This window comes from Suricata suricatta, chromosome 8 (genome assembly GCF_006229205.1).
Source record: "Suricata suricatta isolate VVHF042 chromosome 8, meerkat_22Aug2017_6uvM2_HiC, whole genome shotgun sequence".
Classification (NCBI taxonomy): domain Eukaryota; kingdom Metazoa; phylum Chordata; class Mammalia; order Carnivora; family Herpestidae; genus Suricata; species Suricata suricatta.
Genome location: NC_043707.1, coordinates 28027664 through 28051341, shown reverse-complemented (window position 1 = coordinate 28051341; position 23678 = coordinate 28027664). Strand labels below are relative to the sequence as shown.

At 59.1% G+C, this 23678-nt stretch overlaps 1 protein-coding gene across 3 annotated transcripts in view; it reads left to right on the top strand.

Annotated features, from left to right (window-relative positions):
- The window catches only part of GTF2IRD1 (GTF2I repeat domain containing 1), a 108301-nt gene that overhangs the window by 39501 nt on the left and 45122 nt on the right, over positions 1-23678 (top strand). For all 3 annotated transcript variants that reach the window (XM_029948492.1, XM_029948493.1, XM_029948491.1), the window contains exons 4-14: positions 1766-1921; positions 3680-3863; positions 4533-4843; positions 6004-6093; positions 8329-8412; positions 12712-12895; positions 17213-17238; positions 18036-18144; positions 19045-19082; positions 19515-19595; positions 20198-20287. In XM_029948492.1, the coding sequence (XP_029804352.1) occupies positions 1766-1921; positions 3680-3863; positions 4533-4843; positions 6004-6093; positions 8329-8412; positions 12712-12895; positions 17213-17238; positions 18036-18144; positions 19045-19082; positions 19515-19595; positions 20198-20287 (1353 nt within the window). The remainder of the gene's footprint in view (positions 1-1765; positions 1922-3679; positions 3864-4532; positions 4844-6003; positions 6094-8328; positions 8413-12711; positions 12896-17212; positions 17239-18035; positions 18145-19044; positions 19083-19514; positions 19596-20197; positions 20288-23678) is intronic.

Below are 23678 nucleotides of genomic sequence, written 5' to 3'. Positions count from 1 at the left end.
CGTGGGGAGCAAGTGACTGAGGATACATGCAGCATGAAGGGAATGCTTGATAAACTCGATCAATAGTGCTTTGGGCCAGGCCATGTGCTCAGGAAATAGTTACTACCGGTTGACAAATGAGAAACTGAGGCACAGTGAGCACAAGCCACATCCTCTGGGGACACGTAGCCGACAAGTGGTGGAGGCCAGGTTTCTGTTCTGAAACCCGTGCTCTTTCTGCTACACCCCTTCAAAATCCGGGAGTGGCAGCAGGATACTCCCCTCCCTGCTGGGGGCTCTGAACCAGAGGGGTCGTTCTGAAGTCCCCAACTTAACACTACCTGGGCCGTTAGACCCTCGTACCTCAGCCCCTGCCTCTGCGTTCGCCCCTCCCAACCAGCACCGCAGGTGACCCTGTGCATTCTTCCCTCTGCCCACTGGAAGGCACTCCCTCCTCTCCTCTGCCCGCAGATGCCTCCACGGCCTCCAGATTCACATTCCTCCCTCTGCGCCCCTGCCTCTCCTTCACCTGACCTCAGCCCCTGTGGTGGTTCCCCACACTGTGCCAACTTCCCCAGCTGGCTCAGCGCTGAAGACCAGATCCCAGCGGCCATTAGAGTCCACAATGTGGGACTCAGAGCTCTTGGGGTTCAGAGCAGGCCCCAAAGTCAAGACATCTGGGGCCCTACCCTAGCTCCGCCACCTGCAGCCCAGTGGGCTTCACCCTCCTTGTCTGTGAAAGGGGAGGAGAGTGGGCCCATCTGAGGATGAAACAAATCTCCCAGAGGTTAGGACAGTGCCTGGCCCTTGGTTCACATGCAGTATATGCCAGCTTATTAGCATCTGCCTCACAGCCAGGGTCTGGGCCCTAGATCGGCCGTTTCCGGAAAGGCTGTCCCCTGGCACTGCGCTTTCAGTGCTCCCAGCTTCCAGATGCTTCCCCAGTTGCCCCTGCTCCTACTCAGCTCTCAGAGCCTGTACCTTCTCCAAGATTGAGGGGGGCTGGACCAGGGTAGAGTAGATAGTACCAGAGTCCTGTGGCCCCCAATCGGCCAGGCTGGGGCCTGTGCACCTGGCTTCCTGGAGCCTGGCAGAGCCACTATTTATAGCGCTGGGAGGTCGGCTGGTTTATTTCAGGCTCCACGGATCCCAGGAGAGGAGCGGGCTCCAAGCTGCAAGGGGGCCTCCCGGCCCTCCACCCATCCCTTTTCCACGGCATTTTCCAGCATCTCCCTACCCAGAGGTTCACTGACACTCCTGGGACCCCCTCCCTGGCCCATCCTGGCATGAACCTGCCCATCCTGGCATGAACCTGCCTCTTTTGCAGCCCCTTGGCCTCCTGGTGGGATCCCCTTCATGACTTCATTTGGCAGAGCAGAACCCTGCAGGCTCCATCATCCAAGAGCAGTAGTGTCAGAGCACAGAAGGGGGGGCGGATGAAACAGACCATAGCCGAACCCCAGTTCTGAGCCAGGTCAGCTGGTCTTACGTGAGAGCTCACAGACTGAGGCCCAGAGAGGGAAGGGACTTGCCCAAGGTCACACAGTGAGTTAGAGGTGACCAGGAGACCCAAGCCCTATGCTAGGCACTGGGAGCTCAGAGATGACCAGCCCTGCCCTCGGCAGGGGTTTGGGGCAGGGCTTGCTTGTTCGTTCATTCATTGATTCATTTGTTCATTCATTCATTTATTTGTTCCATGTCAAGTGCCTCACTGCGGGGCTCAGCACGGGGCAGGGACATCCCACTCGCTGGGCAGGTGGTAAGATGGGTGCTCTGTGTCCCACAGGAGGGGCCCCGTGGAAGGAGCCGGAGACAGAGCATCCCAAGAAGGTGTCTCGGGGCGAGGGTGGCGGCCGGAACGTCCCTCGGTCTTCCCTAGAGCATGGCTCGGACGTGTACCTTCTGCGGAAGATGGTAGAGGAGGTGTTTGATGTTCTTTATAGTAAGATCCTTCCTCATTCCATTTGGGGCCCCCAGGCGGGTGGGAGCCCCGTCCTTGCCCTGCTGAGGAGCCCCCCCCCCCCGCCCCACCGCGGGCCTGGGGCAACACCCCACGGTATTGCCCACCCCCCAGCCTTCCCTCACCGTGGGTCCCCAGGCGTGGCTCTTCCACCCCAGCCTCACTTTCCGAACCACCCCTGCCGCCCGGGCCCGCCTGGCATCGCTCACTGCCACCTGTTGCCCGGAAATGGCCTGAGGCTTACCCTGGTCTCTTGGCCTCCAGGCCAGCTCCCTGTCGCCCCCACCTGTCCTGTGACCAAGGATCTCTTCCTAAAACACAAGTCTGACCAGCAAGCTTGTCTTTCCACTGCCCTGGGGCCTCCCCATGGCCCTCAGTGTGGCCTAAGCACCCCTATGGCCGGTCTGTGCCCACCGCCAGCCCCGCCACCCCGCCCCACAGACCCACTTCCAGTTCTCCAGCGCACTCCGGCTTCATTTCATGCCTCCTGGCCTTTGCACCTCTGTGCTTTTCAGACTGCCTCCCTTCAGACCACCTGGCAGATGCCACATTAATCTCTCTGGGAAACCCCCTGCCCCCCTGGCTTAATGCCCCCTGTGGGCACCCACTGTGCCCTGTGTCCTCACTAGCCCAGTGCTTTCTCTGGGGTCAGGGTCTTTCCCTGCCCTTTCCACTGTCTATATAGTTCAGAGTCTAATAGTGACAGATGTTGATGGTGTTTGTTGACTGACTGAGGGAACGCTAACTTAACTAGTTAGCCAGGTCCTTCCTGTGAGGGATGTGGGCAGGCCTGGCCTCCCTCAGAAGGGTCAAGTTGCAGAATCTCTCGCCCCATGGTAGCCTTCACAGTCTCTAGGTGACCTTGGGCAGGTCCCTGAGGGTCCCACCTGTGGCTTTGTCCCCTTCTCTCCTGCAGCCTTTGGTTCTGTGGAACAGAGGTCTGTGAGCAAATGCCCGCTGCCTAGATGTCAGGAAGAAGGGGAGGCCTGGGGGGGGAGGGGCAGAGGTCCTGGCTGGGCACGCTGGCCGCCCTGGGATGGGGGGACTGGTCACACGTGGTTGGCTGGGCCAGCACCCTGTTGCCAGCTGCAGGGTTCATGCCCACAGCCCCCTGCACACCTTGCCCACTCGGCCCTGGCCCCCATTGCCGGGTGCGATCTGAGGTGGCCCTGGGGTGAGAGGCCTCTTTCCAGCTCCAGGGTAGACTGCAGGGAGAGAGTGCCAATAGGCGGTCCTGACCCGGGGCCCCTCGGCCATCCCACCCCCTGAGTCCCCCGCTAGTCTCCCCTCTACTTACCCCTTTCTCATCCCCATCACTTTTGTCTGCTTTCTCCCTTTCTGCATCTGCTCTTCCTGTTTCCATTCCCCTCCCCCATCTCCCCTCCTCCCTGCCGTCTCCTTCCCGCCCTCTTTTCCCTCCCCCATGTCTCCTCCTCACCTCCCACCACGGCCCTGCGCCCCACTCTCCCCTGTGCCTGGGTGCCCTGAGAGAAGACAATGGTGAGAGAAGCCAGGAGCCCCGTTGGTGGGGTAGCCCCGGCCCTCAGGTGCACACACAGGGGACCTGTCCCCAGGACTTGCCCCCCACCCCAACTCAGCCTGTTCTACGTGAAGTTCACAGCGAAGGGGCCCATGGGGTCCAGTTTCCCAGGAACCCGGTGCCACAGGGAGTGCCTCTGCATGGCCCCAGCCGGGCTGCCCTCTCATACCAGACCCTCTCCCCAACCCCCTTCACCGCAGGCGAGGCCCTGGGAAGGGCCAGCGTGGTGCCCCTGCCGTACGAGAGGCTGCTCAGGGAGCCGGGGCTGCTGGCTGTGCAGGGGCTGCCTGAGGGCCTGGCCTTCCGGAGGCCGGCTGACTACGACCCCAAGGCCCTCATGGCCATTCTGGAGCACAGCCACCGGATCCGCTTCAAGCTCAAGAGGTGAGTGGGCCCGGAGCCGGCTGGCTGGACCATGAGGTCGGGGCCAGAGCAGGCCTAGAGGGCGACCTGCTTCCGTGCTGCCTCAGCCACCTGCGGCCACTTCCCAGTCATCGGGAGGGGACTTCAGACACCCACAGGGACCCCACTTGTAGAAGCTCCCCATCTGGCTGCAGAGGTGAGGCAAATGCCTGGGCGTAGAGCATGATCTGAGCCAGGTATTGTATCACGGGAGTCCCCGGGGGACTTTGGTGTTGCAGAGAGGCTGGAGCCGACCCAGCCAGGAGCCAACATGTCACGTATGCCCTTGTGGGGTCACATCAGGGGCTGCAGGGAGAGGAGGAGGTGGAGGCTGGCTGAGCCGGGTGCTGAGCACCAGGGCTGCCTGGAGACCAGCCTGAGGCTGTGGCATGGCCTGCCGGTGCTCAGGCCGGGGAGAGGAGCAATAGGGTAAGAGCTGGGGGGTGACCCGGCACATGCCGGGTGGGTGGGAGGCACAGAGGCTGGGGGGCAGGGCCCAGCTCCTCCAGCAGCCCCCGGCCTGGCCTGCACCCCCACCTCGCAGGCCGCCATGCTGTGCAGGGGCCAGGCCGGGGAACTAAAAGAGATGGGACTCTCTGGTTGGGGGTCAGGTGTATGAAGCCATCACGTGTCCTTCTGTTCTTCACCCAGGCCACTTGAGGATGGCGGGCGGGACTCAAAGGCCCTAGTGGAGCTGAACGGTGTCTCCCTGATAACCAAAGGGTCTCGGGACTGCGGCCTGCATGGCCAGGCACCCAAGGGGCCACCCCAGGACCTGCCCCCCACTGCCACCTCCTCCTCTGTGGCCAGCTTCCTGTACAGCACTGCGCTCCCTAACCACACCACGAGGGAGCTCAAGCAGGAGGCGCCCGCCTGCCCGCTTGCCCCCGGCGACCTGGGCCTTGGCCGGCCCGGGCCCGAGCCCAAGACCTCTGGTACCCAGGACTACCCCGACTGCTGTGGTAAGCTGCTGCTGGGACCGTAAGTCTGGGGGTGGGCCAGGGCTCACTCGTGTGGGGGCACCCTCCCAGGGCAGGGCTAGGTGCCCAGGCCCACCCGGCATGTTGGTACACAGGACTGGGACAGGACAGCTGGTGTCCCTGGGCCTCCCCTCGTCCATCTGTGGACAGTGTCCCTGGCCTGGGGCCAAGCGATGTCTGAGGGAGGACTCCTATCAGAAAACATGCCTAGCAGTCACATGCATGTAATGAGCACCCACTACATACCCAGACTGGTAGGGGTGCTGAAAGTATAGGAGAAGGGACACCCAGGTGGGAGAAAACCTGTGTTCACATCCCAGCTTCTTGGCCAGGTGGCTGTGTGTCCCAGAGCAAATCTCTATGTCTCTGAGCCTCAGTTTCCTCATCTGTAAAGTGGAGAGGCCAGTAGAACCTCTCCTCAAGGTTACTGTCACAGTTAAGTCACAGGGCCAGTTAGAAATGCGTGTTCTCAGGCCTTGCCACGGTCCTGCTGAATCTGGCCCAGCCGCCCATGTATTCAAATCTGCTGGGGTTGAAAATGGCTGTATTAAAGTGCTGAGTCCGGGGCGCCTGTGCAGCTCAGTCAGTTGAGCATCTGACTCTTGATTTTGGCTCAGGTCATGATCCCAAGGTCATGGGATCGAGCCCCGTATTGGGCTCCAAGTTGAGCATGGAGCCTGCTCAAGATTCTCTCTCTTCCTCTGTCCCTCTCCCTTTCTTGCACTCTCCATCACTCTAAAACTGAATGAAAAAAAAGCACTGAGTCCAATGCTTGGTACACAGTAGGTGCTTAGAAGATGTACCTCCTATTATTAGGAGAAAAAAGGACTCTCTCCCCCACTCCCCACTGCCTAATGTGTGGACTGAGCAGTGGGCTGGGACTTACACACCTGAAATTCGTGTCCCCGCCTGTAAAAGGTGTCCTGGGATATCCTCGCCTCCCTGATCTCCCGTTTGGATAGCAGTCCCTGCCTCTGGTCAGGGAACTTGTCTAGAGTTCACAAGCACAGGGCTCAGTTCTGGCGTCTTCCCGATGGATGAGGCTGTTACCCCAGAGCCAGAGCCTGTGCATCCAGGCCAGATCTGGGGGAAGCCCTCTCAGGGCCCTGCCTTGAACTGTGCCTCTCCTCTGCCTTGTCCAGGACAGAAGCCCCCCGGGCCTGGTGGTCCTCTCATCCAGAATGTCCATGCCTCGAAGCGCATCCTCTTCTCCATTGTCCATGATAAGTCAGGTAGGACGGTGCCCACAGCAGCGCCCTGAGCGGAGTGGGGACCTGGGGCTGGGGATGGTGCTTCCCAAAATGGAAATGTCCCCACTGGGTCTTAAAGGAGAGACAGCTCTGCACAAGACTGCGAGTAAAACCAGAGTGTAGTGGTTATGTATTGCCGTGTAACAAACCAACCCCGGAGCATAGCTGAAAACAGCAAGTGTTTACACCTCCTAGCTCGTGTGGGGCCAGAATTCAGGAGCGGCTTAGCTGGGTGGTCCTGGCCCCGGATCTCTCATGAGGCTGTGGTCAGGGGGCCAGCAGGGCTGCTGTCATCTGAAGGTTTGACCAAGGCCAAAGATCTACTTCCAGGCTCACCTGTATGGCTCATGGCAGGAAGCCCCTTCCTACTGCATGGGTCCCCGCGGGGCTGCTTGAGTGTCCTCACGATGCAGCGGCTTGTTTCCTGATGTTAGCAACCCAAGAGAGAGTAGGGAGGAAGCCGCATGTCTTTCATGACCCGTGCCAGAAGTCACCATCAGTCTCTCCATGTTCTACCCATTTTTTTTTTTTAATTTATTTTGAGAGGAAGCCTGAGCAGGGGAGGGGCAGCAAGAGGGAGAGGGAATCCCAAGCAGGCTTTGCACTGTCAGCCTGGAGCCAGACGTCAGGCTCGAACCCACGAACTGTAAGATCATGACCTGAGCTGAAGTCAGATGCTCGACCAACTGAGCCACCCAGGTGCCCCCGTGTCGTACCCTTTAGAAGCCAGAAATGATCCAGCCACACTCACAGGAAGCGAGAGGAATTAAACTCGACCTCTTGAAGATGAGAGAATCAAAAAGTCATGTGGGCAGATATTAAATACATTACCACAAAGTATTGGGATTCATTTATACCCAAAGAAAGAATGTCCAGCAATTATGCCTTGTAGAGATCTCAGCCTCGGCTTCAGTGAGAGGCCCTTTAAGAAGATCTAGTCCCCCAGGGCACCTGGGGGGCTCAGTCAGTTAGGCTTCTGACTTCGGCTCAGGTCATGATCTCATGATCTCATGGTTTGTGAGTTCGAGCCCTGTGTCAGGCTCTGTGCTGACAGCTCAGAGCCTGGAGCCTGCTTCAGAGTCTGTGTCTCCCTCTCTCTCTCTGCCCCTTCGCTTGCTTGTGCTCTTTCTCTCAAAAATAAATAAACACTGAAAAAAAATTTTTTTAAAAAGATGACCTAGTCCCCTGAAGGGTGCCTGGGTGGCTCAGTCAGTTAAGCATCCAACTCTTGATTTCGGCTCGGATCATGGTCTCAGAGTTCATGAGTTCGAGCCTGGCATCAGGCTCTGTGCTGATAGTGCAGAGCCTGCTTGGGATTCTCTATGCCTCTCCCTGCCTCTCCCTTTCTCTTTCAAAATAAATAAGTAAACTTAAGAAGACCTAGTGCCTCTGGATCAGAATGGAGATCCCCACTGCCCCAAACAAGGCCCGTTGCTGGCGGGGGGACTGGATAAGTAGCACAGAGGCCGTGGTACCAACTGCAGTAGAATCTCCTTGGGTGCTCACTGGGTGATCTCAGGTGAGGTGCTCAGTCTCCCTGAGCCTGGTTTTCCTAGCTGGAAAATGGGACACTATCTCTGCTTAAAAGCCGTCCTGAGAGATTAAATAGGACACATACATCAGGTACTGAGGACAGACAAGCACTTACTGAACTAAAGACCGTATTTGTAAGGGCGTTGTAACGAATCACGTGATCACTCTCGTTCCTAATCGTCCATCAAGGGAGAGGCTTTGGTTTCATGGAAGAGGCCAGCAGGGCTGAGGGCTTGAGGGAGGCCACAGGGCCAAGGCTGGGTAAGATCCCGGATGTACAAGGCATTACGGTTTGAGATCAGGACTTGGCATCTCAGGGAGAGTGCCCTTGGCCCCCTGCCCTTCCACCCAGGACGGACAGGCCGAGCCATTGCCTGTGGGGACAGATAGAGGCAAGGGGAAAGAGCAGGTGGGGAGACCATTGGAGCTGTGTGGGGCTGCCTCCAGGAGGGGGGCTGGGGCCTCTGGGTCCACGGTGGGGGGTGGCTGCAAGAGCTGAGGCCCCTCTGCGGGGGTCTGCAGCAGAAAGCCCAGGGGCCTCGGCCGTGGCAGGAGCGTGGCTGCCCTGGGGCCCGGGCCCAGCGAGGAGGGTCTAGCGGGGGGCCAGGCACTCCCCACGAGGCCGCCGGGCCCCGGGTTCCCCGCTCCGACCCCCCCTCACTCGTACCTCTTGTGTTTTGATAGAGAAGTGGGACGCCTTCATAAAGGAAACCGAGGACATCAACACGCTCCGGGAGTGCGTGCAGATCCTCTTTAACAGCAGATACGGTGAGTGGGCGGCCCGCCTGCCGTGTGGCCCCGGCAGAGCGCTGAGCATCTCATTACGTGGCAGTCACTCGTGTTCCCTAACATGACAGCGGGAGCCATATGCTGGCACTCGCGCGCCGGCAGCGCTCATGTCACCTCCTGTCTGGCTAGGGGGTGGCTGTGTCAATATTTCCCTTCCAGATTCCTCCGGGGTGGGAGGGGGGGTGTGGAACTGATGGCGGAGCCCCAGCCCCCACTCACCTGTGGGAGGCGGGCAGGGCGGCGTCCAGAAGACCCGGAAAAATGGCCACTGGCCTCACACACTTGCAAATTCTGCCCAGCGCCGCGCCGTTTCCAGCCTCCCTGCCTTTGTGCTGCGCCTTCCGCCTGGCACACCCTCCGCGGGTTTGGGGAGCACACTCCCACTTGTTCTTTGAGACTCGGCCCCAGGCCAGGTGGGCCCCCAGAGCCATGATGGTGCCGCTTGTGTCTATCTGTTCTTGTGCTGGCCAGGACTGCACCAGCCCCTCTCTATGTCCCCAACACCCAAGATGGAGCCGGACTCAGGGTGCATGTCAGCCCTCCACACTTCGGTGGTTGTGGGAGCAGGCAGACCCTCCACGCAGTCCAGCTTCACACCCAGTGGCCAGAAGGCAGGGGCTAGAGCAGGTGGTCTGTAAGCCCCTCCCAGTCTGGGTGCTCTGAGCACCCCTGTCCCCTGCCCTGCTCTCCCTGTCTCCCTGGCAGTCCCCACTCACCCTGTCTTTATTGAGCACCACCTGTAAACCCCACTCAGCAGATGGCCAAGACATGGCCCTCACTTGCCTGGGTGGCTCTCATGTAACTGTGGAGACAATGTAAGTTCCCACAGATCACCCGGTGAGCCCACAGGCATGGCATCACCCACCACCCGCTGAGCAGTGCAGCCCCTCAGTGGAGAGTCCCTCTCTGATGGGGCCAAGGGAGGAGATGGGGCAGGGGCCCTGGGAGCCCCTTGAATGTACATGGTCAGAATGAGCACCGTACTGGGAGTCCACGGCCACACACCAGGCAACACGGAGTTGGCTGTCACCCTTCATAACCTTGGCCTTCTCAGCTTGTGCAGAAGGGACAGGGTGGGGGGCAGGGGTGCTCTCTTCTTCTGTCTTTCTGTCATCATTCTATCTCTTCCTCCCTTCCCCTCTTGCCTCGCTGAAGGAAAACTCTTTCTCCAGCACTTCTGACAGCGGAAGAGTGGGGTTTCCCGACCCCAACAACTCTCCAGGTCTCTGGACGCCAGCTGGGTGTCCTACAATTCAGTCCTGACGCAGACCCCACAGGGTAATGGCCCGGTCCCACAAGATGGCCCCGCAGTTAGGCTGTTTGAGGCCAACAGCCATTTTTCTGGGTCTTCCAGATGGTCCCCCAGTCGGGCACCCACACTTCTGTCCGCCATGGCCACACATCCACGGTTCGGTGACCCCTCAGGTTCAGACAGCCAGCTTGCCGCAGCCCAGGACTCAGAAACCCCTCGCTTCCCTGTACCTGTTCGTTGTGACGGGTGCGGAGGAACGGCTAGCCAGCGAGGTGCATGGGGTGCGGTCCACAAGTTCTCGAACGCTGGAGCTTCTGTCCTGGTGGAGTTTGGGGTGCATCCTCCTGGCACGTGGGTCCACCAGCTCGGAAGCTTCGTGCAGCCCTTGGTTTAGAGTGTTTGCAGGGGTATCATTAAGTCAGCAGGATTGGTTCAAACATTGTCCTGTGGTGAGTCACTCAGTGGTGGGACTAAAAGTGATCGTGTGGTTGCCCCGCCCAACGTGTCCCCATCCGGAAGCCCCTGGGGGCATCCCCCTCATTATCATAAACTCCGCTGTGTGGAAAGGGACTTAATATAAATACCAAGACTCTTCTCAGGGCTGTCGCTCAGGACATTACCAGGAACCTGAGAGGAAGACCAGACATAGGCTTCGTATTAGATTGCGAATAACCCCCTCCCTTTTTTCTTCTCACGCTCTTACTGGTTCGCGCACTTATCGGTCATGCATCTTGAGTCCGCCCCCATACACTCAGGCCAAGGCTGGTCTCAAGATGCTTCAGCAGGTGCCTGAAGATGTGTCTGCAGGTGTCCTGTAGTGCCTGGTGGGGGGCGGGGAGGGGCGCCCTTGTGAATACAGAACGCTCAGAAGGTGAGGTCTTCACAGACTTGAAGACTCAAGGGTGGCTTCATGGAGGAGGCGCCCTTTGATCCACACTGGCGCTAGGGAGGCCTAGGCCTGGGGGCTTGGCTGGCTGTGCATTTTGGATTGGGGTGGGGCTGAGCAAGGCTCTGGGGCCTCATCAGGAATCTGGGATAGTCTGGGCGCCTTTGATGTGGTCTTTCTGGTAGACCCACTCCTCCCCTCCTGCCCAGGACCGCCCCACGCAGGTGTGTGCTGGATGGGCAGTAGGGGGAGGCGATCTGGGGAAGGCTGGCTCTGTCTGCCGTGGGAGCGTTCTGCCCCAGCCGGGCTGGCACGGCTGCCGCCGGTCTTCCCGCCTGCTGCGCACTCTGGATGTTTCCAGAACGCTGAATCTTTTGCAGACGCCAGCACCTGGCCTGGCCAAGGAGAAGTGCTGGGCTTGGCGTGGTTGAGGCTGTGTCCCTTCTCCGGCTTCCTGTGCCCGGGAGAGGGCAGTTCCCCAGGGGTCCTGGGGGCGAGGCCTCCCATGTTTTTCAGACACCAGCTCTGGGTGACGTGGGCCAGCAATGGGGCTGGGGGTGTAGAGGGGGAAGAATAAAACAGAGAAGAAGTGGGAGGGTCCCCAGCCCCCAGGAAGCCTCAAGAACATTGTCACCTGGAAGGAGACTGCGACTCCGAGGGACTGGGGATCCTGCCTGGTGGCTCCACTCTCCCTCGGCGGGCAGAGGCCAGAGGCCGGGTGGGATTGGCTGCCGTCCGCTGGGTCTCCTTGCCTCCGAAGCGACAGGCCCGGCCAACGAGGTGAACCCGAGTGGAGATGAATTCTCGCAGACTCGCAGGAGCCCTCGCTGGCTGGGCCAGGGCTGGGGGTGGGCGGCGAGAGGAGGACGTGGTTTGACAGCTGTTGAGATTGCGAGGGTTTAATTTGACAACGAGCTAAGTGTGGCTTCACAGTGGGATCCGGCTGCCAAAGCCGCCAACGCAGACCCGGCTGCGTCAACAGAAAAACAATCTTGACGGCAGCCCGGGGCGGCTCCACCCTGTCCCGCTCAGAGTGTGGCTGGAGGGGGGCCCAGCTCGGGGCTGACACCTGCTAGGACTCGGGCAAAGCGGGGAAGGGCTTGAGGAAGGGCATGGAGGCGCGGGACCCCTGGAGGAGTTGGGAGGGACGAGGCAGGAGGGAGGCAGACACCGAGCCCAGCAGGTCTCCTCAGACCTCCCTGGCCCTGGGGGAAGCAGGGACCCATGAAAGGACCATCAAGCACATAGTAGGTACTTAAGATGTGCCTGGTGCCTGAATGAGTAAGAACACAGAAATGGGATGTACGTGATTGAGATGGCCTGAGACTGAACCCAGGGGTCTACAAGAAAGGCACAAGGAGCTCACTTCATCAACCTGGGTTCTGCCTACACTGCTGTTGGCAGAGTTTCTGCAGTCTCCCTCTGGCCCTGATGAGTAAGCGTCATGTGCACACCTCCACACGTCCCTGGAGGGAAGAGCGTGTCTGGAAGGCTGCGGGAGGCCTCCTGAGAGCCACAGCAAGCCTGGCTGCCATTCACCTGCTCACCGAGCGCAGGGAGCAGCTAGCCTGTGTCCCATCCTGTCTAGATAGATCTCAGGCGCCCTGCCCGCCCCTGCCCCCGCGGAGCTGAGGCTCCAGACAGTGAACCGGCGGACAGATGCATATGTTTACAATGTCAGGTCACAGAGAATGTGGGATGGAAAACAAAGCAGGGCGAGATGGAGGGGGCTGATGAGGTGACATCTAGGGAGGACCCTGGAATGGGGAGAGGGAGGAAGGGCAGTATATGGTGATCTGGGAGGAGAGAGCCTGAGTAGCTGGGAGAACATGTGCAAAGGCCCCGGGGCAGGTGTGTGTCTGGTGTGTTAGGGAAGCAAGGAGGGAAGTGCAGAGACTGGGATGAACAGAGGGGTCAGAGGTGACGATGTCTTGGTCATGTGGGACCTCATAAGCCCAGGTAGGACTTTGGCTGTCACCGATGGGGATGGGAGCCCATGGGCATTTTTCAAGAGGGAAGTGACATGCTTCTGGAGGGGTACAGGAGATGGGGTGGGGGAAGGCAGTGGTGACCCCGGCCCTGGGACCCCGCATGGCCTGCAGCTTCCGTCCCATGCTCAGCCTTGCTGTTGCCCTTCCAGCGGAAGCCCTGGGCCTGGACCACATGGTCCCCGTCCCCTATAGGAAGATTGCCTGTGACCCGGAGGCTGTGGAGATCGTGGGCATCCCCGACAAGATCCCCTTCAAGCGCCCCTGCACGTACGGGGTCCCCAAGCTGAAGCGGATCCTGGAGGAGCGGCACAGCATCCACTTTATCATTAAGAGGTACAGGGTGGGGGGCAGGGCCTGGGAGAGAAGTCGGGCTCCTTACCCTAAGGGCTGTGAGCCCCTCCTTCCTGGCCTCTGCTGGGGAAATGGAGGCACGATGCCTGCGGACACTCAGTAAGGTCTTAGCAAGCAGTGTTTTCCTCACCCTGCAGAAGACCAAGGCCTCCGAGCTTCCTGCCACTGGGGGGGGATGGGCCCACCTGAGGTCACATGGGAAGGGCCAGCATCTCCCTGTGACACCCCCCCTTGGGCTGCCCTGCCTGCTGGTAGGCTGACCACTTCCCCTGTCTCCCCAGGCAGCTGGATCCCTGGTACAGGTGTGGGTAGGAGGGAGAAGGCAGAACGGGGTGCACTTGAGCACTGCAACCCCCCCAGGATGGCTGGGTTGGTTGGGGAGGGGAGGCCTGCTGCTGCCCATCCCCCAGTCTCATTGCCTGAGACTCTAGCAAGGAGTTTGCCCTCACAGCTGGTTGGACTTTCTACCCTGCAAGCATCAGGGTCTCCAGGCAATGCCTGGACTCGCGGGGATGCTTCCTCCTAAGTGGTTAGAGATGGAGGGGCGGCCAGACGCCATGCGGTCCAGCCCCCTGCCTCCGGACAATGGGGCAGCTGCTCCAGGGGGAGCGTGTACTCCCGTGCGCTGAGGGCGAGCACTGTGAGTGGCCGGTCTCTGCGTTCCCAGTGCCTAGAGCAGCGCCTGGCATGCAGTAGGTGCCCAGTGTGCAGGTGTGCAAGGAACGAATGAATGAACAAATTCTGGAGGCGCGGAGGCTGGGGACCCGTCTGGGAGCACGGGGCTGTCCTAGAGCACTGGGCGGGACCTCTGCCCGGTTGTTGGAGGCCAGAGCGGGCACTGCTGTACCCTTTGCTTCGGGCTCTAGGGCGATGAGGGCCCTGGAGGTGGGGAGATTCGGGAGGCTGCTGTGTGTGAGCCGGGTCGGCGTGGTGGGTGGAGGGAGGAGGGGGCTGCGAGCTCCCCTGGGTTTGCCGGTGGGCGGACCGCGGGAGTGGAGGGGAGCACGGAGGCCAGCATCACGCCGTGTTTCTGAGCGTCCGGCTGGGGGCAGCAGGTCTGGGGTGGGGTGGGGAGTTCACGGCGGGCATGCCTGCCTGGAGATGCTCAGAGATGGAATTTTGAGAATTCAGAAGTTCCAGAGGGAGGTCCGTGTCAGAGAGAGAATTTCTGGGAGTTGGCATCATGGGCCAGGGAGGAAATAGAGATGAGGAGGGTGGGTCCCTACTTTAGAGGCTGGGGGAGGGAGGAGGAATAACCCCCGAGGTCGGGGGTTGTTATTCTGGAAGTCTGCCCTGACCACGTGGGTCTCCTGTTTGGAGTCCGTCCCAGCCCCCCTGGGGTACAGCACATACTCTGCCCCCAGGGCAGGTCATCATGCCCTCCTGCCTTCCCTCCCTCCCGTTGAGCACAGCCCTGGCCGCCCTTCCCTGAATCCAGGGCACCAGACTGCCTCCAGGCCTTGGCTGAGGCTCCTCCCTCTGCGGGGATAGCTCTCCCCACCTTCCCACCTGTGTTCGTCATTCAAGGCTTTCTTCCCTCTGGTCTAAAAGTCCTCCTCCCCCCGCGCCCTCATTCAGATAGGACTTCGGCCCCACTGTGGGGCCCCACATTCTGGAGGTGAATTGAAATCCATCGTTCTTCTGTCAGCCAGTGCCTGCTGTTGTCTAGCTTAAACCTCTCTTGCTGCCTGAGTCCTTTTCCTGCAGCTGACTCTTGGATCGGGGGACACGGGGCTAGGTGAGAAGGAAGCTCCAGGGACACCCTAGTGTCCTCCGATGTGCCTTGCTGTGGTATTTGGGCCCACACCACCGTGGCTGACCTTGATCTTCGGTCTAAAGCAGAGCCACTTTAATTCTTCACTATAATTGCCAAGTGCCTCTTTCAGGCTCAGCCGTTCACTGGGCTCTACTGAGGACTTCACAGACCACAGGCACAGTCCCCAGAGGCCACCACCCATCAGGGCAGGGGGGTGGGGTGGCCACTCCTGTGATGAGTTCAGGGCACGAGAGGACAACAGGTTTCCAAGTGCCGAGTCAGTGGCAGGTGGTGCACGGCAAGCCCGCAAGCCTGCAACCCCGTGGGGCTTCCTGAAGGAGGAGACTTTGGCATTGGGCAGATTGGGCTTAAAGTCACTCAAAGCACAATAACCTTGAATAGCCCTTCCCTTCTGAGCCTGTTTCTTATGTGTAAAAATAAGGACATGTGTAAAAAATGTGTAAAAAATGTGGCCCTTTCTCCAGATTTTCTTATCATAAAATGAGAAGGCAAACCTAACACACCTGACATATAGTAGATGTTCAATAAACATGAGTCCTCTTGCTTGACCTCCTCTTCCTCGTGTATAAAGAAGTAGTAAAGTGCATTGGTGTTGACAGCCTGAGTTGGAGTCCTGGCCCTGCCCTTCCCAGCTGTGTGTCCTTGGGCAGGTTACTTAACTGCTCTGTGCCTCCCTTTCCTCATCTGTAAAAGGGGGCTAGTGGTGGCCCAGGCCTCACAGAGCCGATGGGAGACCACATGACCGGAGGCGAGCAAAGCTTATGGAGTAGCTGCTGCTCCCTCCTGCGCCCTCTGGACCTTTTCCGCTATTACACATCCTCGCCTGGTCAGGGGGGATTTGAGATTGTCCTTGCAGAAGTGAGTCGGGAGACCACCAGCAGGAGGACTCTGCCGCAGCCCAGGTGTCTGTAGGGTTGGGGGGAGGGAGGAGTTAGGGGGAGAAGCTGATCCACAAGGCCTGTGGGTCTTACTATCAATGGTAGGGGACTCCCTGGCCTCCCAAACCCGTCTTCCCACCAGGACACCAGCTCCGAGTGTCAGGGTCCAAGTTGACACCTGAGGGGTGGACACGTCAGTTCCACCTAAGACAGAATGTAAGGGGCCAAGTGTGCGAAGGGGTCCCAGAACTCTGGGATGTGCTTGGAAGAATCATTCTCAGCCACTGGTCGGCACCCATCAAGCAGGCCCGGCAGCCCCCAGGGGCGTCAGTCCTCCCTGTCATCTGCGCCCCCAGATCCTCTGGGGGAGCCCGGCCGGCCACGTCTCCAGCTCCTGCCCCTCGTGCCCCGTGATGGATGGTGGCCACACCGTACGTGATAAAACCAGAGTTGAGGCCGCAGCCTCCCTGTTGCCAGGCGGGGCTGAGGAAGCAGGAAGGCTCCGAGAGGAAGTCGGTTTTCCCCAGAGTTGGTCCTGTGGCTGCTTCTCAGCCTTGTGGGACCCAGAAAAGTGTGGACCCCCCCGGAACAGCAGGGGAGGCAGGGCCACGCCGCCCTGCTGACCCTGGCTCTGCCTCCCGCACTGACTTTTTGGCCTCTGAATTTTCTGCTGGGCCCGCCCGTGGGCATTGTTAGGCCCTTATGCTCGGGCTCAGACATCCTTTCTGGTGTCTCGTGTAGCATCTGTAGCCTGAGAGTCACGATCAAGGCCCTGTCCCTTGTCCGGCCGCTCCGTGGCACGCAGACTCTGCTGCCCCCCGCCCCCCCCAGCTCAACAGTGTCTGGGTGCCACCAAGGTGGGAGCTGGGGTGAGACAGAAAGAACACCAGCCCTGAAGGCCGGCGGGCGGCTGACCCCCCGCTTCCAGTCCCGGCCCAGACTTCCAGGTGTCTTATCAGGATGATATGGGGGGGTCCCAAATGGTCGCAGGACCCCAGCCATCCCTCCTCCCATCATCTGTGCTCTCCGTGGTGATGGAGTAGTCCGAAGGTGCCATGTTGCCCTCGGGGGCTCCCCATTGCCCACAGGGCAGAAAGCACGCGCCTGAACGCAGCATGGACGACTGTTTCCCTCCTGGAAGTCTCCCCCAGCCACTTCCCTGCCTGGGGCCCCTTGGCACCGTGGGAGGGGTCCCATGTGTCACCCTGCATGGCTGTGATGTGGTGACAGGCCTGGCTTGTTACCATCCACCCAGAGCTTCTTGGGGGCAGGGTCGGTCCCGGTGTCTGTCACTAAGACCTAGGCCCCATTGGGTAAAAGCCCAGGGGGCCCTGGTGGGACAGGTGCTTGGTTGGACCAGGCCCTGGTGGGACAGGCTGGACGAAGCTCCCTAGGGCATGGTGTTGGACAGCTTGGACCCTGCAGGACCAGCCTGCCCTGGCTGGGGGAAGTGGTTTGGGTTCTAGACTGTTCCAGCTCCTGTCCCGACGCACTGCCAGCCCAGGACCCAGGTCTGCAGCCGTAGCCATGTGTGTGGGACTAGAGTGACCAGTGTGGGGGACGGGAGGGCCTAGAGGCCTGTCCCCGAGCCTGGGGGGCCCTCGGCCTGCATTGCCTTCATGCCTGTCTCTCCTTTCTCCCCAGGATGTTTGATGAGCGAATTTTCACAGGTAGGTGTGGGTACTGCCCAGTCCACCCTGAAGCCGCCAACCTGATGGCCGTGAGTGCCTGCGCTGCTGGCACACAGGGACCCTGCGTGGGGAGGGGCCTGGGCGTGGCTTCTGTGCAGACACAGCCCCCTCCCGGTGCAGACGGCCCCTTCAGGGACAGTAAAGCTGACGCTTGCTGAATACTAATGGGTGTCAGGCAGTCTAGCTGTTAGCATGTTCTGTTCTACTTTAATTTTGATTCCAATGGTCCCATGAAGCTGGTTCTGCTCTTCTCCCGGAAGCCCAGGCTGTAACCGGCAGGCAGCAAAGGGAGCGCAGATTTTGGGGTGCTGCAGACCTGGGTCCAGGTTCTGGCCATACATCTTGCTGGCTCTGTGACCTGGGCAAGGCTATAGGAGCCTCACCTTCCACATTTGTGAAATGGGGCTGATGAGGACACCTTCCTCAAGGTTTCTCCAATAATTAAATGAGCGAGTGGTCACGTAGTATGGCCCCGGGGGCATCGGCCCCTTTCTGGAGGGTTCCCTAAGCCTTAGGAGTGTACGTGAGGTCAGGACAGCCATTTCTGGCCGCTGCTTCCCCCTGTAATCTTTCCAGATCCCTGGCTTCCTCTGGTGCTGCGGCTATATTCCTTCTCCCAGGAGGCATCTCTACCCAGGACCTGTTCCTGGCCTGGCAGAGACCAGACCCCTCACAAGGGGTCCCCCAAGAGCCTCACGCCGAGGCCCCTGCCCACGTGCCCCGCAGGCAGGAGGCTGGGGCGCCTTCGTCCTGACCTCCCGCATCTCTCCACCCAGGGAACAAGTTTACCAAAGACCCCACGAAGCTGGAGCCCGCCAGCCCGCCGGAGGACACCTCCACAGACCTCTCCCGTGCCACCGTCCTCGACCTGCCCGGGACTGCTCGGTAGGGCCTCACCCCTGCGCTGGGCTGGTAGTGTCACCTGCAGGGGGGCGCCAGGCCGGAGGATGCTGTGCCCAGCGTCTCCTGACAGCCTGACACTGCGACACCCCGTGCAGGCACAGGGTCGTTCCACTCAGAGCCCCCACCCCCCCGACCTTGTGCTCTCACCCTGCTGCGGGCCAGGGAGACTTGAAGGCACAGGGAAGAGCAGATTCTCTGCTGATCATTTTCCACTCGGAGAACCCTCATCCCTGCTCAGGATCTAGCCAATGTTGCCTCCTCTTTCCTGTAGAAGCCTTCCTTTGCACCCAGACTAGGTCGGGCATCAGTCCTGCATGTCTCCAAGGCCCAGCGTTCAGCTCACGGCCTGGCCACAACCGTCCACCAGAGGCTTTGGGCTCCTGGAAACCAGAGATGGTCCCCTCATCCCTCCATCCCCACATCCAGCCCAGCCACCCACAGGGCTCCGTGGATATACTGAGTCCTCCACCCCAGGGCCCAGCTCTGCCCCCCACCTTTCTTCCCAGGCTCCGTCCCTGCCCCAGGCTGGTGGCCTCTCGGCTCCCAGTTCCCCCACCAAGCGCCAATTGAACCCCACTGTGCTCAGTTGCGGGGCTCCGGAACTGGCCAGACCCAGACCCCAGGAGCTCCCAGCTGCTGGGGAAGGTGGACGCCCAGACCCTTCACCCAGGGCGGGAAGCAGAAGCCGGGCCGGGCCAGCTATTGTCCCGGGAGACTGGGCGCCAGGGATCTGCCCCGTGGGCAGGACCCCCTGTGGGGATGCAGTGACCGTGGACAGGGGTGCGCTCAGAGTTGGCAGCGTCTGTGGGTTCCTGGCTGCCCGGAGGGGAAGAACTGGGGCTGATGTGTGTCGTTTCTTGGTTCCTTCCTTCTGTCCCACAGGTCAGACAAGAACGGTGTCTCTGAAGACAGTGGGCCAGGTGAGGGGACACGGGAACCCACGATGTGTTTGTCCTGGGGGCAGAGGGCTTCCACCAGCCCCACCCGGCAGCCCTGCTCAGACCTCGGTGTACTAATGAGTCACCTCTGCCCCCCTGCCTTGGAGCATGCTGGGAGCTCCCTGGCTGGTGAGGGGGGTAGGGGGAGCTGGAGGGGCAGGTTCTTAGTGTGTCCATGACAAGTGGCTTCACCTCTGTGGCCCCCAGTCGCCAAGCCTAGAAACTGGAGACACCGGGACAGGCCTGAGGGCCTGCCTGACCCACTCCTGGTCTGGGCAGGAGCTCGGGGTTGACCTGACTTTTCCTGTGGCACTGCTAATGAGCCACGGACGCAGCAATGTTCTGGAATTGCTTCACTTTGCCCGGCTCAGCTCGCACCCACACCTGACCAGCCCCCTTATTTCCTCCTCACAGGAACGTCAGGGGAGCTGAGTGGGCTGAGGCCCATTAAAATCGAGCCAGAAGATCTAGATATCATTCAGGTCACTGTCCCAGGTAAGGACCAGCTGTCCGAAGGGCTGACCCTGCTGCCCGGCCTGATCCTATAGGACTCGAGCAGCTCTCAGAGCCACCGTGTTTCTTCCCAGGCTGTCCCCTCTGCCCCCTGAGGGCCACAGAAGGGTCTCCCGGCTGCGGTTTCTCTAGCTTGAGCCTGAGAGCAGGGGGGCATCATATGCGCTTTCTGTAGCCTCCTCTGCCCTCTGTGCTGGGATTGCCTCTCGGCCCCCACCTTCCTAACGTTCCCCTCAACCTTCCCACTCAGGCCTGGCTCCCCTCGGATTTGTCAGGCAGGAGGGAGGAGGAGAGAAGGTATGGGAATACAAGGGCCTGTGTTTGATCCCAGCCTTAGAATGCTGTGCCTCACTTTCCACATCCGTGAAGAAGAGAGTGTCCTTGGCCTCCAGAGGCTCAGTGTGGGGTCCCACACCCTTCGGGCCCCTGCCTGGCCTGTGGCACAGCAGGGCACAAAGCCACCCTCCCAGGCTTCCAGGACCCGGCTTCCTCAAGGGTCCTGCTCTGCAGGCCTGCTGGGCTGGGGTTCCCTGGGGGACTGTGACAGGCTAGGACAGACAAAAGCTGCTGTTGTCATTCTCCAGACCCTTCGCCGACCTCGGAGGAAATGACAGACTCAATGCCTGGGCATCTGCCCTCGGAAGATTCCGGTTATGGGATGGAGATGCTGACTGGTAAGAAATGAGCTGGGACCTCGCCTCCCTAGGGCGAACCGGGAGGGGTAGGCCAGGAAGCCCCCAGGCTCGCCTTGCCTTTGACTTAGAGAACACCCAGTATATGCCTGACTCCCTATATGGGCTAGGTTCCTTTCTGGAAACTTGAAGTAGGCCTTGGTTATATTGTGTGGCCTCTACGCCGTTCCCAGGAGCCCCCATCTGAATTAATGTGTCCATTTGTTCGACAAGTATTTATTGAGTACCTACTAGGTCCAGGAGGTGCTGGGGCAGAGCAGTATGTACACCAAACACATCAAGGTCCCTGTACTCCTAATATAGGGAGACAAAGAATAAGGAAGTCAATAAGTAAAATAGAAGGTCGGATGGTCCTAAGTGTGGGGGAACAAGCCAGGAGGGGACAGTATGAGGGGGCAGGCTTGCAATGGTTATTACAAGACTTGGTGGTCAGAGAGGACCTCACCGAGAAAGTGATGTTGGAGCAAAGACCTGAAGGAGATGGGAGCCACTGGATGTCAGGAAAGAGCTTTCCAGGTAGTGGGACCAGCATGTGCAAAGGCCCTGAGGTGGGCTGCGTACATCCTGTTCAAGGAGAAACGAGGAGGCCTGGGTGACTGGAGCAGAGTGAGGTAGGGAAGGGGAGGTCAAGGAGGTGGGTGATGGTGTGGGTTATGCAGGGCGAGAGCATCGAAGGAAGGAGCGAGGGCTCGACTCTGAGGAGACTGAAATCTCTTCATGGGGGGTGGTTGGAGCTAATGAGGGACATTTTAACAGTATTTACTCTGACTTTGGGGTTGAGAATAAACCGTGGCGGAAGGAGAACAGAGGCAGAAGCAGACTATTGGGCTATCCTAGGCAAGGAGAGTGGTCCAGCACAGAGACAGCCCCAAGGAGGGCGTGGCTTTCTCTGGGTTTTGTCTTTTTAATTTCGTTTTGGAAGTGCTCAAAAACACCCCAAATTGAAAAGAGATATTTAATGAATCTCAGGTTCCAACTCTCACCTCCAACCATTATTAACAGACTTTCTGTAATTATTATAGATAGGAAAAATAAGAACTCTCATCGGTGAGGTTTAGAAGTTGATTATCACAAAGACAGTACGTAAAATATAGCACACAGCGCTCACGGGTCCGGCAGAAAATGATGTGGGTACTTAAATAATTCAGATCTAGAAAGCTCTGTGCTACGGGATGCAGGGCCAGGCCATGAAACTGGAAGGAGGGGACTGGCTTTTGTTTCCTGTGTGTGTGATATACTTCGTGTGGGCTCAATTCAGGGGGTGAGTGGTAGGGGTACTTATGGATACCATACAGCATTCAGGTGGCCAGGACAGGGGCGCCTGGGTGGCTCCGTTGGTTGAGCTTCTGACTCTTGATTTCAGCTCAGGTCGTGATCCCAGGGTCATGGGATCAAGCCCCACATTGGGCTCCACACAGCGTAGGTCCTGGTTGGAATGCTCTCTCTCCTTCTGACCCTCTGCTCTGCTCATGCACTCTCTCTCTAAAATTAAAAAAAGAGGGGGCACAGTTAATTAATCTTTTGACTTCGGCTCAGGTCATGATCTCACGGTTCATGGGTTCGAGCCCCGCGTTGTGCTCTGTGCTGACAGCTCAAAGCCTGGAGCCTGCTTCGGATTCTGTGTCTTTCTCTCTGCGCCTCTCTGGTGCAACCTCTCTCTCTCTCTCTCTCTCTCTCTCTCTCTCTCTCTCTCTCTCAAAAATAGACATTTAAAAAAATTAGGTGCAAATACGACAAAATGCTAACATATATTCATTCCGACTGGTGGATACATGGGTGTTTGTTATAATATTGTGTGCTTTTCTACACTTGAAAATTTTTTCAGTGTCTACTGTCACGTGTCTACGTGACTGGAAAAATCCAGGTTTCCTGCAGGCCCAGGTGGATTGTGCCGTGCTGATTGGTGACGGAATGAAAGCAGAACGCCTCTGCTCCTTGTCCGCACATCTTCTCTGCCAGGGAGCATGGCCTGGAAGCAGGGACCCGGGAGTCCCGCTCCGTGAGGGGATGCGCAGCATCTATAGAGCCGCTGTGACGGAGAGTTGGTCTCCATCTTCTGAGGAATCGGATCCCAGGCCGATGATGCCTGAGATCCACCGTCCGTAGTGCTTGAGAAGTGACGGGGACAGAGGGTGAGCTGGCAGTGGGAACCAGACTTCCAGAGGAGGGCTTGTCCACACTGCAAACGGGGGCACCTGTCCCCGGCTCAGTTTGGAGACAGAGGTCCACGCGGATGACTGAACCATTAGAAGGGCGTCAGCGTGGGCTCCTGCATTAGGACCGAGTCTCTAGGACATCAGGACCTGGGGTGGACTGTGGGCCCCTGGGGAAGCAGGGCTGCCCAGGGACCCCAGCTCCTCCTGGAGGAGCCTTCCCACGGTGTCCTGGTGGGCTCAGTCCCCCCTCTTGTGTTGATCAGTTACTTGGGTAAAGGTAGTTCAGGATGATGCAGTTTCCAGGAAGAATGGACGGCGTACCCAGGAGTGATGTTCCCTGTGGCCGTCAGAGCCCAGGACACTGAGCTGGAATCTACAGGAAACATGCAGACCCCAAGGACAGTGTCGCGGGCAGGGTTCCCCAGGGAACGGACTCGGATGGAGTTCCATGTGGGGGGTGCTTATTAGGTGCATCTGGGTAAGAAGGGGTGGAAACGGGGGTGCGGGGGAGGTGGAGCCATGATGGAGCCACAGCGACAGCGTCTGCCTGCCCCACGGGAAGCTCTAGAGCCCGAATGGCCCCTCGGGGGTTGTTCCGAGGTGAACTGGGATGTCTTCAACCTGGGAGCCGCCCCGGAAGGCCAGTCCTCGGAGGGCACCTGCCGCAGGGCCGCCGGCCAGCCACGCTCCCTGCTGTGGGGCAGTGAGCATCCACTCGAAGGAGCCTGAGTGGTGTGTCCCAGCATCTGCCACCACACGAATGGAGATGATGGCACCAAAAAAAAAAGCAAGCAAAACAAACGCACGCAGCCTCAGAGAGATGAGGGCTCAAACTAAGGGGCATCTCTTTTGTACCCCTTAATTGGCCGGCACCTTTGTTGAGCATATTGGGGGGTGGGTGCTCACGGTCCTAGGAAGAATGTGCATCGCCGAGCTGCTTTATAAAAAAAATTTTTTTATGTGCTTTATTTATTTTTGGGAGACAGAGACAGCGCGAGCAGGGGAGGGTCAGAGAGAGAGGGAGACAGAATCTGAAGCAGGCTCCAGGCTCTGAGCTGTCAGCACAGAGCCCAACATGGGGCTCGAACCCACGAACCATGAGATCATGACCTGAGCCAAAGTTGGACACTTAACCAACTGAGCCACCCAGGCACCTTGCTGCGGTGCTTTTTAATGAAATCTGTCAGCTTTGAGAGCGATCGAAATGAGTGCCCTCT